Here is a 17,342-nt window from a genome sequence, read left to right as displayed (position 1 = left end):
CGTGCATTATCTTTAACATTGTGTTAATTTATATATTTTATTATTTATTTATTTTTGTCCCGCCATAGCAAACTAAATAAATAAACCCGACTTTAGATTTTCGCTTCTGCGTTCAATAAAACAATATAAGCATACAGTTAAAGATATAATAATCTAAAAGTTATGTTTGACTGAAGGTCCCGGTGTTAAACAGCAGAGGACGCCAGCATCACGATTCATCCGATCAAACTTGATCTGACAGCAATCAATCAAACATCACAGACTCAGAAGAGTTATGCAATAATCCCAGTGTTAATCCTTCCTCTTCTGTTCATGTCACGCGGTCAGATGAAGCTCTTATTCTCTCAGCACGCCTCTGAAATAAACCCACGCATGTGTTAAACACACAACTTCAATAATCTCACTGTCAATAAACGCAATACCAGAGGAGTGACGCATAGACGAGCAGAGACTGGGTCAAACACACACACACACACACACACACACACACACACGGTCCGTTCTGAATGAATTACTCAACGACGAATTATAATTGAGTCACAGAATCTGAGAACAAAAATAATACAAAGCATGCACTTGGTGAGAAAACAATTGGAGGAATGATGAAATCTCTGTCAGAAGTGTAATTCCTCCCAGCTCTGTGGTTTCCGAGTCTCGTGGCAGGGTCCTTCACTTCAGAGGAGATGAATCAACAGTGAATCACTGAAGAGGAGGAGAAAGAGAGAAAGAGAGAAAGAGAGAAAGAGAGGTGCATGTGTAGAAATCACTCACTGAGTCTCAGACACACTGAAGATACCTGGATATCACACTCTCTCTCTCTTTATAATCACTCTACACATATTCTCCTCTCTCTATCTATTACTCCAGGCAAAGGCTAATCAAGAAGTTTTGGGAGAGTCTATTAAAGCACCGGACAGCGCGCGCGAAAATAACGGGCTCGGTCTTATTTCATCCAGAACTCTTCAAACTTCAGAAAGAATAAACGGATCTGAACCTGAACATGCTTCGCTGGAAAGGTACGGATTTTCACAGTTAACTCTGATTAATTAATTTATTATTATTAGCATCATTATTCTACCAGCTTATAATTTATATATAGGCTACATTTCCGAGTTTTTCTCTGAGCTTTAACTTTTAGTTTATTATTATTATTATTATTATTATTATTATTATTAGGCTGTTACTGTTTTTGTGCATGTGTGCGTAAATTTGTTTGCAAGGTGAAAATATGGGCTTGTGATTCAGCCATTAGTTCCTTTATTAATAGTTTGACTTCTATTCTAATAAAAAAAAAAAAAAAAAAAAAACTGTTGAAAAAATAAAATCTCTGAAAAACTGCTTCGAGTTTGAGAGGCCTGTAAAAGTCTGTGCAGCAAAGCAAGTCTATTTCTTTAAAGTGAGTTAACGGCTCTTGTTTAGTTTAGATACCTTTAACATTTCATGTCTAATAATCGATGGAAATATTGACCCTGAAAGTTTCCTTAATTATTTATTTTTATTTGCATATGCATACACGTGCGCGAGACTGATATAAGCTATTTAATTATTAAAACTAGTACTTTTTAATTGAGTTGAACATTTCACATGACAAAGAGTTAGTTAGATGAGAGATATGCATGTTTTAGGTTGTTCTTAAAAACAGTTTAAAATTTTATTACTTTTTTGTAATTACTGTAAATCACTTTTCTCACTAAAATATACATTTATAACAAAGCACAAATCATTTCCTAAAATATCAGTAAATATCAGTGTTAAACCTGTTGATTTCAGAAAGCAACACGTTATTAATGAGCCTTTCAAATACAAGATGTTTTTCAAATGTCCTTTTAAAGTGCTTTTTTTTTTTTACTACATTTCCGGGCACATTTTGATAAATCTGTTCCTCACATGAAGCACACACACACACACACACACACACACACACACAGAGACACACTAAGACGAGTTATTCTTCACTCCATAGAGCTAACTCACCCCTGTCTTGTTAACAGACACTGATATGAGAATGTACATGATTCAAGTTAGTCAGGGTCTAAACACACACACACACACACACACACACACACACATACACACACACACACACACACACACACACAGCACCTGTCTTCAGGGAGCCATGCATGTCTGTGAAAAGGAGGAAGAGTGTGTGACGAAATGATGCGATTTACGCCTGAACAAAGCAGCAGAGCAGTCTGTTCACACACACACACACACACACACACTCTTTTCCCCGTTACAGTTCATTTTGCCCCACACGCATCTATCACAGCAATCACACACAGCCCAAACTGTCAAATACACTCAAACTCACACAGATGGAATCAGAAAAAAGCCCCAAACTATTATCATGTCACAGAGCCCCATGCATGTGCAGTTTAATTCACACGAAGAAGCGGACGAGAGAGACAGATTAGGGAAAAAGAGAGAGAGAGAGAGAGAGGTGGAGGGATGAAGAGCTTTAGGAAGTGCAGGGCTTAAGGAGAAAGAGAGGGATGGAGTGATGGAGGAAAGGAAAGAGGGCTAACGCAGCCCAGATTCTCTCTAAAAGAGAAAGGAGCGAGGGAGCACAGGGGAATGATATAAAATGAGTCGGTCACGGTTTGAACAGTTACACATGCTGTTTACATTTTTCCCAAATTAACATGGCCCCTCGATTCACCAAGCCCCTTTCGCTCTCCCTCTTCTTTCTTTCTTTCTTTCTTTCTTTCTTTCTGTCTTGCTTTCCATCTCAAACGGTTTGAGTTCCTTGATCTTCCAGACTGGACGTGCAGATAGAACGGCTCTTCATTCGGCTTGAGTCGGACGATGTTAAATGAGAAACTTGAGTCAGAGAGAAGAGGAGGGAAGAGATCATTTAAAAAAGATATAGTGCATCAGAAAAAAATAATGAAAAAGGCATGAGAAGAAGATAACTGTATGTGAACTCTTCAAAATTAAGGCTTCAAAAGTTTTTTTTTTATTATTATTATTGCTGCAGAACCTTTCTGTGAACAGTCCTTTTTTATTAGTGTGAATATTCATAAATTCCAGAATTTGTTAAAGGTTCCTCGAGGAACCATTGATGAAATAACCAACATTTCAGTGAACGGTCCTAAAAATAATTTAAAAAAATACATATATTTTCAATAATCTAAAGAACATTTTCTGCTTTAAACAATCTTTCGTGTCATAAAAAGATTGAGAAAGTTTCTTCATGAAATCATCAGTCAATAAAGAATTCCCTAAAGAACCTTTCAGTAAACTGTTCCTAAAAGAAAAAAATGTTCGCAATGAAAAGAACATTTTAAAAATCTAAAGAACTAAAGAACTATACTACAAACAATCTTTGTGTACTCTAAAAAAAGACAAACCCAGTCGCTGGGTAAAAATTAGATTTTTGTTTGTTGGTTTGTTTCTTATTAAAGCGAGTAATATCAAGAAAATGTTTACATTTAAAAAAATGTAATCCATCACTGTCAAGTAAGAATCTTCATTTTATAGAAGAACATTTTTGGTTCCCAAAAGAACCTTTCATTTATCAGTTATTTTTATGTTTTTTGTTGTTGTTTGTTTTGCAACTATTTCCAGGTTTTTTGCACAAAACCTTTTCATGAATTTGAAAGATTCCATAATTTGGTTCTTCGTGGGAACCATCAATAAAATAAAGAACCTTTCAGTGAATTTTCCTAAAAAGAAGAACATTTTACTTATCTAAAGAACATTTACCAATAAAAACTCTTTAAAATCATCATTGACGGATCCATGAAGAACCTTTAACATCCACAGAATCTTTCAGCTGCACAAAAGCTTCTTTAGATTATTAAAATGTATTAAGAAAAAGAAAAGGTTCTTTTAGCAACTTTTAGGGAACTGAAATGGTTCTTCTATGGCATTTCCAAACCTATTTTGTAAAGAGCCTTTAGTGCAATGGAAAGATTTCATGAATGTTAAAGCATCAGAGCCAATAAAGAACCTCACTTCTAGACAGAAAGTTCAGGGAAAGTGAGGATTTTTCTCCTCGCACAGGTTTTATTGTCCATTCCTTCTTTCTTCTGAAGGTCTTTGGCAAAGCCCACAACATTTCAGGCCAACTTCCATCCATTTCAAATTCAACCTAAATTTCCACAGAGAGATCACGGAGTGTGTGAATGAACGAGACACTGAAACCTGGTCTGATGCATCTAGAAACAATCGCCGGATGTCCCTCGTGTGTTTAAAGATGCATTTATATTCTAACATCCATCTAGTGCCATGCATGTGTGTGTGTGTGTGTGTGTGTGTGTCTAGTCAGTGAAGGAATGCACGTTTGATTGAGTGCAGACTGCACATAAATCTCTACTTTAACTGTACACAGACACACAACATGACCCTGACCCTCCACACACACACACACACACACACACACACTCGCTCATGAATATGAAAGACTAGGCTCTTTGTGCTGACCAGCCCATCATATGGGCAATATAACTTTATATGATGTGATATTTGGGAACATGTTTTATGATATTGCACCATAATGCTGAATTCTGGGTATTGTTGACTGGAGCCTCGGAGGCTGGTCTGTTTAGTGTTAACACAGAGGCAACAAATCAGTCAGAAGACGGAAAGAGAGGGTCTACGTGTGCATGTGTGTGAGGCGGAGAGAAAGACAGCAAGTGACTGATAGACCGATTTGACTTCATATCATTGCTGCCAGCTGCAGGAGACACACACACACACACACACACACACACACACACACAGATCCGTCCTAATGAAAGCCGCTGTTATTCAATAAAGTCGCGGGGGACTTGTTTCAGGGGTTATGTAAATATGCCAGTGCTCTGTTTTTGGGCTGTTGTGCTCACATCCAAATAAGCAACGAGAGAGGAGAACATTCTTCATGTGATTCTCCGTAAGATCTAGTATGACTGCAGTTTCCGAATCAACAGAGATTAATTATCTGTGTTTGCTAAGAAACACCACTTTTATCTCCGCTCAAACTGAAAGATAAGAAAATGTTGTAAAAATAAGATGTGCTGTGAGTTTTCTGAGCAGTCAAGAGTTATGATTTCTGCCCGGCGACATTCATCCAACGGATTTTTGAAATATTTGTTTTGTTTGGAAAAAATGAGTGGTGCCTACTTTCATAAGAAAGAAAAAAAAAAGATTTCTTTAATATTTTAGTTGTATTTGCCTGTCCAGTTGTTTTCAGAGAAAAAGAACCTAAACATGCTTAGAAATTAAGGTTTAAAAACTGGCTGATGCCATTAAAGAACCATTTTTGGTTCCTCAAAGAACTTGATCAGTTCACAAACGAACAATTATTGGTGTGAAGATTTAAAGAATGACAAGGATTTATGGATATTAAAGGTTCTTCACAGAAAACCCACAGAAAACCCTAACCCTAACCCCTAAAAAAAAACTCAATATTAAAGTGTTTAACTTTTTTTTTTTTTTAAGTGTTTAACTTTGTTTAAATTTGTAATGTTTTTTTTTTTTTTTTTTTAAGAAATAATCAAAATAAATCAGTCTGGATCAAAATCCAGAGATAAAAAATATATATATATATATATCATCAAAGTTTTGCAAGGGGCATAAATCCACATTATTTTAAAGCTCTCAAATTTTATTTTTATTTTTTTTATTTTTATTTTTTTTATTTTTTTGCAGTGAATACCATAGAAAAGCAGTTTTGACCACTTTTAAGGATTTTACAGTACATTTTCTAAAAAGGAACCATTTATAAAAGCATTTGAAACACCACGCTTTGTTCATCAAATGCAGAAATGTTAAAGGTTCTTCATAGACCCATTGATGCCAATAAACATCCTTTATTTATATACGACACATTAGTAGTTGTCTATTACCATTTCTCCTCAGAAATATAACAGCAGAAGCATTTGAGACGATCTTAAAGCTTTAATGAAACAAACCCGAGTCTTCTGAGCTCTGAAAGAGAAACCTTGGAGCAATAAAACGTTCCTCGGGGTGCTCTTATCCAGTTATGCACTGGAACAAAAGAGCGTTTTAATAAGAATAAGATGTCAGTCAGTGTTTCTAAGACTTTAATGGAAGATTTCAGCGGATCTGATGTTTTAACGTCGCGTCGGATCAGGATTTCGGAGATGCACTGCTAAACTCTTGCACTTCTTGGATGATCATCGTGAACTTGTGTTGAGGGAAAGGTGTGTCGGGATCAGTGTGTGCTTTAGTGAAGAGTTTCAGATGAGAAGAAGAACGAGCGAATCAGAGAGAGAAAACTCTGAAAAGAAAAACTGCCAGAGCTAATCGAGGTTAATAAGCTGTTGTTATTTTGGCCGGGGGGCAAAAAAGAGATAAACCACTTAAAGAAAGGGAGGAAACCTGGGTGTGTGTGTGTGTAAGAGAAGGTGAAAAACAACCTGGAGAACTTGACAGGGGGGATACGAGGAGAAAACAATGTGTGACAGCCATAAAATAAAAAAACCAGGAGAAGAAAGGATTGAGGAAAAATGGACGAGAGGTTCAAGAAGAGGAGAAGAAGAGAAATGAAAAGAGAAAGCGTAGGGGAGGAGGCGCACATATTTCACACCTGCTGAAAACACAATGCCTCAAACAAGTAATTACACATCTCTGCCATGTTCTCTGAATGCATGACACACAGAAAGAACGGGAACAGAGACACGGTGTGAGATGTGTTTGTGCCCGAAGACTCCCCGAGGCTCAGAACAGGAGCACTGCGTGACCCTTTCACCACTTCAGAGGCTCGTGCTCATCTGCTCACTTTTTCTCACTGGGATTTCGGGGCTAAAAGGGTCTCTGGATGGACGCATTCACACACACTCGCGCTCAACACCCGATGTAACAAATGCACTGGTCTGTGTACAGGCATGTATATACACATCATCCAAAACAGAAACCTACACACACACACACACACACTCCAAAACAAAAACACGTCTTAGAGCAGAGGACCACACACACACACTCAAAAAAAAAGAAAAAAAAAGAAAAAGGAAAACACACACACACACACACACACAGAAAAAGTGCTGTCCGTCAAATTATTAAAAATGAAAGGGAAAAGTATACACTTTCAGTTTGTCAAATATTATTGAATCACGTTAATAATTAATATGATGTTTTGAGCAAAATAACTATTCGTTCAAATTCAAAATGCTGTTTTTTAAATGATTTTTTTGTTATTTTTGTGATATTTTAGCATTGCTTGTGTGATCAAATACAATTGGGGTCAATGTATTTATTGCTATCATAAAACGGGCTCATGGATTCTCAAAGTCATGATGAAACAGATCTTTTCTTCCTTATTGTGAAACATCTGAGGAAATGAGATTATCAACAAAACAAAAAAAAAAGTAGGGCGGGGACTTGATATTTTGATTAAACAAATTTCATAATTTTTAAAAAATGAAATGCATGAATGAATTGCTCGCAATTAAAAAAATGCATTAAAATATTGAAGTAAGACACAACTTTTTATGACCCAATATGAACATAATTCCCTTTAATAATCCTGTGCAGAACTTCTCTATCTCTATAAACAGAGGCGGTAGCAGAAGCAGTGCCAGATAAAGCTGCATGAAATTAAACCTCTGCGATCAAAGCATAACATAAAACTAACTATTTTCCTTTGAATACCTCAAAAGAATTACAGCTGAAACCACCATATTACAAAAATTCACTAAAATGACACGCCATAATTTGTGTGAAGGCTTAGAAGCCAAACATTTACCCAGAGCTGATTACAGACAGATTTTCTCCACTTGCTGCTATTCCTCAACACAATATCACGGTCCTCACTGGAGGATTTTTAAGAAATTATGGAATTATTAATGCATCTCATGAACAGAAATGCTCTAAAAAAGAGAAATGCACGTGAATCGTTGAGTTGTGCATGCAGTGAAGGCGGTGTTTTCAGTCGATCAGGTGGCGGTGCTGCTGTTGTTGGCGGCTGCGGTCGGCTTCGCTCAGGTGCTGGACCGAACACTCATCCTGACCAACGAGAGGAGCTCCATCGAGAGGACATACGAGCTGACAAAATACCTGGACCACCAGCTGAAGGAGATCAGAGACACTTACGTGAGTCCCTCTGTGTGTGTGTGTGTGTGTGTGTGTGTGTGTGAGAGAGAGACCATAAATGGGATGCTTTTGTTTATTGATGTTTTCCTGTCAATGCCCTTCCCGGAGTTTTTATCTCCTGAATGCATATAGTTTTAATTACACTGCAAAAAATGATTTTCTTCCTTAGTATCTGTGTCTTGTTTTCTAGTATAAATATCTACACATTCTTAAATCAGGAAGCGTTTACTTTACAAGAAAAATTACTTATGAGATATTATGTCTTGCTTCCTGAAAACATTATCCAAATTGTGTTAGTTTTTGCTTAAAACAAGTGAAAATATCTTCCAGTGGGGATAAGAAAAAAATATCATAATTACAAGATGGACAAGATTATTTTAGTTACACCACTGGCAGATATTTGCACTTGTTTTAAGCAAATATTTACAAAAGTTGGATAATGTTTTCAGGAAACAAGACACAATATCTTTAGTAATTTTACTTGTCAAATAAATGCTTCCTGATCCAAGAATATTAGAAAACAAGTATCTTTTTGTCTAGTATGGTGTATAGAGACCTGTGTGCATTGTTTGATAGTAGTTTTATGCACTGTATTTATGAGTTTACTTGCTATTGAAACAGATTGTTGTGGAGGAACACATCAGGGCTTATCTTTATTTTAAATAGCTTTTATTTAACTTAAAGTTGGCATACAATGGAAATGAACAGCTCATCTGTGATGCTGCTCACACTTTAGTTTGGGGTTTGACTTTAGCCTCAATAAACTCCTAATTTGCTGGTTAATAATAGTAAGGTAGCTGTTAAGATTAGTCATGGGGTGGATTAAGAGATTTAAAAAGATTCATGTGCTTTATGAATAAACAACCGATATGCTAGTGACATGCATGGTAATAAGCAACTAGTTAATAGTGAGAATTGGTCCAAACTTGGTCAAGTTTTACAGTGATTTTTAGTTAAAATGTCACAGCTGGATCTTCCAGTCAAATGACAGACTTCTCTCTGGTCACGCATCCAGAATCCTCTGATCATTTATTGCACTTAAACTCCTAAAAACTTGCGCTCATGTGCCTCCACTTTGAATGAAACGCTCACATTTCAAAGTCCAATCAAAAACCTGAAATCAAATCATGAAGTTTCAAACCCGTCTGACTTTATTCTTCAGTGGAACATAAAAGAAGATGTTCTGGAGCATGCTGGTAAACAAATAGTTTTTTGGTTACCATTTATTTTCCATTGTGTCCTCTTCATGTCCCACAAAACAAAGTCATACAGGTTTGGCTCAACATGAGAGTGAGTAAACGATGACAGAATGATCATTTTTGGGTGGAACTATCAACAAAAGAAATACAAACAACCAGCATCAACTAATCTGCTTATTTCTCACTGGATGCATGTCATATTTAAAAGAAAATTCTCAATCTAGTAAAGAAGCCTGTTTCTGACACTGAATTAAAAAATAATAATTGCAAAGTTTGCATCTGGCAGAATTGCATTAAATTAACTCGCAACTACAAGTTATATATTTTCTTGCAATTCTGTCTTCTTTTCTCAGAATTTTGAGATATAAACTCACAAAGTCTAACTCATTGGGAAATAGACAGTTTCGTACAGTTAAAAGTACGGTTAAAAACTTTTAATTCATAACTCACGATTGCATGTTATAAAGACTGAATTACCAGATATAAACTTGCAATTCTGGGAAGAAAAGTCTGATTTTAAAACTTGAGATGTAAACTAGTAACTGCAAGATTTTAGTCTAGATCAGGGATCCTCAAATCTGGACCTGGAGATCCATTTCCCTGCGGAGTTTGGCTCTGACCCTAATCAAACACACCTGAGCATGCTAATCAATGCCAATCAGTGTCTTTGGGATCATTAGAAAATCACAGACATGTGACTTTGATCAGGGTTGGAGCTAAAGTTGGCAGCGCATTGGACCTCCAGGGCAAGATTTGAGGAAACCTGCACTAGAGAGCATTTTCCTTACAAAAATAAATCATACGAACTGTGGTTTTCAATGTGGGGTGGGGTTCAGCAGAAGAAAGAAACTCATACAGGTTTGGAACAACTGGAGGATGAGTAAATGATGACAGAGTTTTTATTTCTGGGTGAACTGTCTCTTTAAGAGTGCACTACAGTGGTCATTAACCCCTAAACGCTGCATATTTTGCATGTCTCCTTTGTCTGACCCGGTTCAGGTCTTGGAGTCACCACTAATGAGCTGATGATCTGAATCAGATGTGTTTGATTAAAACTACAGCCGGTTACTTTTGTTGGTTAAAAATGTAGCCTTCCTTTATAGCCTTTTCTCATAGCAGCTGGATTCATTAAGTGTATCATTTTGATGGTGGATTGTAATCCAAAAATTGTGTTTATTAAACACAAGTGACTGAAATTAGATTATATTTCAGTTTTAAATGTGCATCTGATTACAAAGACAACCAGTTCGAAAAAAGAATAGTTTGCTTTTTGGGTTAAAACTATTTCTTTATTTAAAATTCGAATGGTATGAGAATTACAGATTAGAATTTACAGAAACTGAAATCTACAAGTAACACTAATACATTGTTAACATGAAGGATTTGAGAACAAAGTATAACAGTTAAATTATTTGCACATTTTTATGTGATGTGAACTAACGAAACGTTATATTTAATCACCACTGTAGCGTAATTTACTGTAATGCTTTTTTCCTCAGTTGGTCAGAACAAAAGTGTCAGACTTGTAACTTACTTGTTCAGTGCCACACGTACTCTTCGAAACATTAGATTAATGCGTGCTAGAGCCATGCCGGAGCACGACCCGCGTTAATAAAATAATTCTGCAAAATAATTGCAATTGCAGGTTTCAATCAGAGATGGCGACAAAGATGCAATAATTACGGACTGTTGGGGGTATTTCGGAATGCACCGAAATCTAGATGACTAAACTCAGATTGAATATAATTCAAATTTTTTCTCTCTTCTTCAGCTGTCCTATCTTGGGCCTCCGTTCAGCGATCCCGGCTTCTCTCCTCCACGACCCAACAGCTCGTCTCTGTCCGTGCCCAGCGCAGCGACGCGGGTGGATCTGTGGCGAGGGCTGGAGAACGGCGCCCGTCTGGCGCAGAACCAGCGGGCGTATAGCGTGCTCCTGTGTGCTGTTAGAGAGCTGGCGCGCTCCACCCTGTGTCCGTATCTCCAGAGCTCGCTCATGCACTTCTGCTCCGGCCTCAGCGGGCTCCTCGGCTCCATATCCGGTCTGATGAACGCCCTGGGCTACCCCAGCCTCCCGCCCTCCACGCCCGCTCAAGGATACGCCCCACTTCTCTCCTCACAGTTTCAGAACAGCCCTGCTCCTCTGCGGAGTTATGAGCCTCGGGCCGCGAGGGAGGGAACGACTCGTGCGGATCTGAAGAGAGGAAGGAGAGGACGGAGAAAAGAAGGAGTGAGCTGGGCTGCCCGAGAGGAGAGAGAGAAAGAGGAAGGAATGGAGAGATGGGGGAAACGGAGAAGACTGTTGAGCGTGGATGAAGAGCAGATCCTAAAACTCAATGCGAACTACACATTGGTAAAGCAGCCTGTGCTCTTTTCAGCGACGTCTCTTCAGCACCGTCGAGCGACTCGGTCCACTCACGCCGGACTCGCTCCGCTCTCGCTGCTTTATCAGTACGGCGGGTCGACCGCGGAGGTCCACACTTTGCTGGCGGCCCCTGTGTTGGCGTCTCGTCCCGCGTCGAATGACTTCTCGCGGAAAGTGGAGGGATTCTGGGTACTGAGAGAGCTGCAGAGCTGGCTGTGGAGATCCGCCAAAGACTTCACCAGACTGAAGAAACGACTTCAGCGCGCTTGAGACACAACAACGACTTTGCTTCATAACCTAGCGAGCTGCCTTCTAATAAAATTTCACAAAACATAAAAAAAGTTAATTGCGATGTACAGAGGTGGCCAAAATGATTAGAACACTAGTATTTTTTTAGAAGCTAAAAAATCTTGAATTATGAAAATTAATGTCAAAATGAAGGTTTGGACATGTAAACTGAAATCTCCTACTGACACACTACAGCAAAAGATATAATCATTTTTAGCTGGACACCACTGAACATGGCTGTAACCAGCTGTGAGGTCATCGGGGTCCAGACCTTTAATATTCAAAACTATAATCAGAGGTTCTCTGAGTGATTAATTAGCACTTTAAAACTACTTTTATGAGTATCTGCATGTATAAATAAATTTAGAGGGTTTGCCTAGCTTGTTCAGAATCCATGATGGACAGCAATTTTCGTGAATGCAGCTTGAGAGAGAACTTTAAGTGAGGGTGTGAACAGAGCTGTTGCCAGATCCAGTTTTTATAAGCGCCATTAGACTCGTTTTTTCCATTAATTGTGATGTCATAGGATGTAAAAAAAAAATGGGAGGTTGAAAGTTTTGTGCCAGATAAGTTGAAACCTATTTTGGTTTATGCTATTTTTGGTTTTGGGCTTGTGTTTGTTTGCTACTGTAGTAATACCTGGCAACACTGCATCGCCAGCACTGACAGTAATGATAATAATAACATAAAAAAGCTCATAGAGTTCATGGCCACCTTATTGCTGACTGGATACAACATTCGATAAGACAAATGACAAATGCAATGATCGTTATCATCTGTCATAAACAGTAGGTTACAGAATGAAATGTGGCAAATATGCAAATGTAGGTCATGAAGAAAGCCAGGCTATTTCAATCCTTTCACAAAGTCATGCTAAAACATTCATAAGAGCACGAGACAAAGTTCTTATCAGATAGCAATGCTTACTAATGAAAATTATTACAGTAATAAATTACTGTTGCATGAACGGCAAACAAATAATAAAATGATCCACTCCTAACTTATAGTAAAGTATGAAAATAGTCTTTAAAGTTGTCCAAATGAAGTTCTTAGACATGTGTATTATTAATAAAAAATTTAGTTTGATATATTTATGGTAGAAAACTTACTAAATATCTTCAAGGAACATGATCTTTACTGAATATCCTAATGATTTTTGGCATAGAGGTAAAATTAATAATTTTGACCCATGCAATGTATTGTTGGCTATTGCTACAAATATATACTTGTGCTACTTATGACAGTTTTTGTGCTCTAGGGTCACACATGCAGTGTATAAAAAGAGTTGTGTTTATTATATATAGCACAGCTCACACATAAGTCACTTTCAAACCCTTCAGTTCTCTGTTGGACCGGTTGCTAATGTGCGTGACTGAGCTGAACCTGTTGTGAAATCTGCGTGGGGAGACCAGCTCGCTAGGTTTGGGCACAGACTGATTCACGCTCGGTGGATGGAGATCTGAGGATCTCAGACGGTCACGCTTTGCACTAAATCACCAAACAGAAGAGAGCCACCAGCACGTCACGGACAAAGGGAAGACAGCGCTCTTTGAGAGAGCCAGACGTGATTCAGCAGAAGGAAAGTGAATCACGCTCGGCGTCATGCGGCAATGAAAGGGTCAACGGGCAAAAGTGGAGGAAATGTGGCATAATCAAAGAAACAATGGAGAGTTTTCTGCTGCCTCACTGACACTGACTCGTCTTTTTCCAGACACACAAACACACTCCTACACATTTGGAAACACATGCAGAAATCTGATGTTCAGATGGTGTGTGTGTGTGCGGACAGAAAAGGAAACACATGAAAGATTATTATACAAAAACTTGCTAATATTTTTTAGGCATACTAGGTTTTCTGGAAATGTACAATGGTAATATTATGTTGTTGTTTTTTTATAGAAAGTATGTGTGTGAGTATGTGAATAAGGTCATAATTTAATACCATGGTATAATTCAAAGTACTTTTGCATTGCTATGTTTTTAAGCATTGAACAATGGTAATACTTTTTTTTTTTTGTTTGTTTGTTATTTTATAAAATGTAAAATAGTAACACTGTGGTATTTTTCTAGAAACATCGGGTATTATGTAAATACCATGGTAAGTGAATATGGTAAAAATGGTATATATCAAGATACGGTATAAAAGGGTCGTGTTTTGGGTACGGTATCATGGTAATAGTAGTAAAGTAGTTTAGGATTACATGCAAATACCATAGTATGTGAAAATAGTAGCCATTCAGTCCCACATTCCCATGCTTTTACATGAAAGCAAAGCGTTCTTGAAGATTTATTGGGGTGTTACGTAAATACCACAGTATGTAATAATATACCAAGGTATTTATTTGAAACCCCAGTGTACCTCCGAGAATCTGTGATACAAAAAAGGTACAATAATACAATGTTTTTTTGGAAATGTACCATGGTATATATATATATATATATCATAGTTCTGCACAGATGACCGTGAGTTATAATGCAGATGAGAGGGTGTTTAAATAGAAGTGTTTACAATCTGTACACTGATTTCTGTTTGTGTGTATATGTCTGTTATATTTATTTAATACTATTTATTTCTCTTGGGTACGACTGTATGGTGTCACATGGTTTTTTCGCAGAGAGTACAAAAGACCTTTACTGGCTACACAGTGTGTGTGTGTGTGTGTGTGTGTGTGTGTGTGTGTGTGTGTGTGTGTGTGTGTGTGTGTGTGTGTGTGTGTGTGTGTGCGTGTGTGTGTGTGTGTGTGTGTGTGTTCTTACCCCTTGAGGAAAAACCAGAGGGACTGGGAGGATAGCGAGAGTTTTATTCGTCTGTCTGAGCTAAATTTATGACCACTCCGTTCTTTCATGTAATCCCACATCCTCTCATCCCTCTCTTCCCCTTTATCTCTCTCTCACGCCTCTCCTCTTCCCTGGCGCTCACCTATTGACACACACACACACACACACACACACACGTTTACTTAACAGGAACATTGCATAGACTTCTATTGTTTTCATATTGTTCGAAATACTATAACAGATTATCCACACCCTAATCCTAACAGAAAACATTCCGCTTTTTTTTTTACTTTTTTCTTTTTACTTTGTTTTTACAGTTTTATCGGGACATATGTTTACGAAATCAGGTTTTGTCAAGTTTAACTCACAAATTCGTCTCCAAAATATGGTTGAGCAGGTACACACACACATAGACCAGATCTAAACTAAATGTCATCTCACACTGAGGCTTATGGCGTAAACATTGCAGCGCAAACACAATCAGCCAGCAGTGAAACAACCAATGTTCAGGTGCTTAGTGTTTCTCTTCCTCGGGCTATGTTTGGGGTAAAATTAAAGGATCAATGAGAATCTGTGTTTCCCTTTGAGCAACACACCTGCACTGGAGTTATCACAGCACCACACCCACACACACACACACACATACACACACACGCACATACAAACAGAGACACAGACACACAAACACACACGCGGTTGTTTCTGTTTAAAGTGTGTTCATCCCATAGGTGTAATGGTTTTTATTCTGTACAAACTGTATATTCTATGTCCCTTCACCAACCCTACACCTAACCCTAACCCTCACAGGAAACTTTGTGCATTTTTACTTTCTCAAAAAAACTCATTCTGTATGATTTATAAGTGTTTTGAAAAATGGGGACATGGGTTATGTCCTCATAAGTCACGCTCTCCTTGTAATACCTGTGTCATACCCATGTCATTACACACACACACACACACACACACAGGGGTGTGACACGTTCTTTTATGTGCAATTATAACAAATTACGGGAAAAGATGAGTTTGGTGAGGAGGAACTCACACACACTCACACACACACACACACACACACACACACATGGCTGAACACTCAGCGAAATGCGTAATGCAGAGTCCAGTTAGCCTCGGCCCCTAAATGGATGACCACACATCAGCAACAAAGGCCACATTGTGTGTGTGTGTGTGTGTGTATCATCACCCTGTGTCACTTCTCTGAATCAGTGAGAGTGTGAGTGTGTGTGAGAGTGTTTATGTCTCTGTGTGTGTGTAAAGTAAAGTAGTTTTATTTGTTTGAGTTTAAAGCCCGTCTCATCTGGTGCCATGGCGTCTGTCCGGATCTTTCCTCCATCTGTGCTGCAGAGCTGGAGTCACACAATCACACAATAAATCACTCGTCTGTCATCCGTCTTCATCACTCTCTCCGTTCTCAATCAGACGGCCCAGGTAAAAAAAAAAAGTGTACTAACAGAACTTAAAGTACTTTCACACACTAATTATGTAGGCTACTCAATATACTAACAATTATTCTTGAATACTTCTTAAGACAAGTTTAAGGTCAGCTATTTTGGCACACCATAAATATGAACTGTGATGAAATGTGCTTTACTTTCTTTAAAAATGGATTTAGTTACAGTTAGCACTTGTAATACACTTGAGTGTACTAGTGTTTGATTAAAGATGGGTTCAAGTGTACTAGAACTGATGACTAAATACATTTTAAAAATGTGTGTTAAAAGCACATTTGTGACTCTGGAGCACAGAAGCTGTCTGAAGTCTCTGGGGTGTATTTATAGCAATAGTCAACGATACATTGTATAGGACAAGATTATAGATTTTTCTTTTATGCCAAAAATCATTAGGATATTAAGTTAAGATCGTGTTCCATGAAGATATTTAGTAAATGTTCTATCGTAAATATATCAAAACTTAATTTCTGATTAGTAACATGCATTGCCAAAAGCTTAATTTGTACAAATGTAAAGATTTTTTTTTTTTTTTTTGCATCCTCAGATTCCAGATTTTCAAATAGTTGAATCTCAGCCAAATATTGTCCGCTCCTAATAAACCATACATCAATGGAAAGCTATTTATTCGTCTTTCACGTGATGCATTAATCTCAATTTCAAAAAATGTACCCTTATGACTGGTTTTGTGCTTCAGAGTCACATTTTAGTTCATATTCATGCTTTCCCAAAATAGCGCAATTGAGTACACTTAGTTTAACTGAAGAATAATTTTTAGAATATTAAGTACAAATATAAAGCACTTTAAATACATTATGTAAGTGTACATTTTTTTTACCTGGGTGGTTTCTGTGCAACATTTTATAAATGAGGCCCTAAGTCTCTCGCCCTCTCTCTCTCTCTCTCTCTCTCTCTCTCTCTCTCTCTCTCTCTCTCTCTCTCTCTCTCTCTCTCTCTCTCTCTCTCTCCTGATCACCTGCAGCACATAAAAATTCCTTTTTTCTCTCTCCAGAGGATTGCTGCACTGCCTAGGGAGTTTCTGCATTCCTCTCTCTCTCTCTCTCTCTCTCTCTCTCTCTCTCTCTCTCTCTCTCTCTGCTCGATTCTGCCGGTTTCCGTCCCTGTGCTTTGTCTGTGTGTCACCTGTAGCCCAGCCCTTCCTGTTCACCCAGGATCCCGTGTTTGGCTGCAGGGCTGGGCTGACTC

The 17,342-nt window shown here is 38.0% G+C and overlaps 1 protein-coding gene across 1 annotated transcript; it reads left to right on the top strand.

The window, feature by feature from the left end:
• The first annotated feature begins 738 nt into the window (after positions 1 to 738).
• On the top strand, positions 739 to 14,486 carry LOC113114331 (uncharacterized). Its single transcript, XM_026281242.1, has 3 exons — positions 739 to 1,016; positions 7,886 to 8,046; positions 11,017 to 14,486. Exons 1-3 carry the CDS (start codon positions 1,001 to 1,003, stop codon positions 11,875 to 11,877), a joined length of 1,038 nt encoding a protein of 345 aa, XP_026137027.1. The 5' UTR covers positions 739 to 1,000; the 3' UTR covers positions 11,878 to 14,486.
• Positions 14,487 to 17,342: the final 2,856 nt, after the last annotated feature.

Source organism: Carassius auratus, chromosome 14, assembly GCF_003368295.1.
Source record: "Carassius auratus strain Wakin chromosome 14, ASM336829v1, whole genome shotgun sequence".
NCBI classification, from domain to species: Eukaryota; Metazoa; Chordata; class Actinopteri; order Cypriniformes; family Cyprinidae; genus Carassius; species Carassius auratus.
This window is presented reverse-complemented; position numbering and strand designations above follow the sequence as displayed.

Excerpts from the sequence above, each read along its gene's own strand:
- LOC113114331 (XM_026281242.1), top strand. Across the intron at positions 8,047-11,016 it reads AGGAGATCAGAGACACTTAC|CTGTCCTATCTTGGGCCTCC; the intron begins GTGAGTCCCTCT and ends TCTCTTCTTCAG.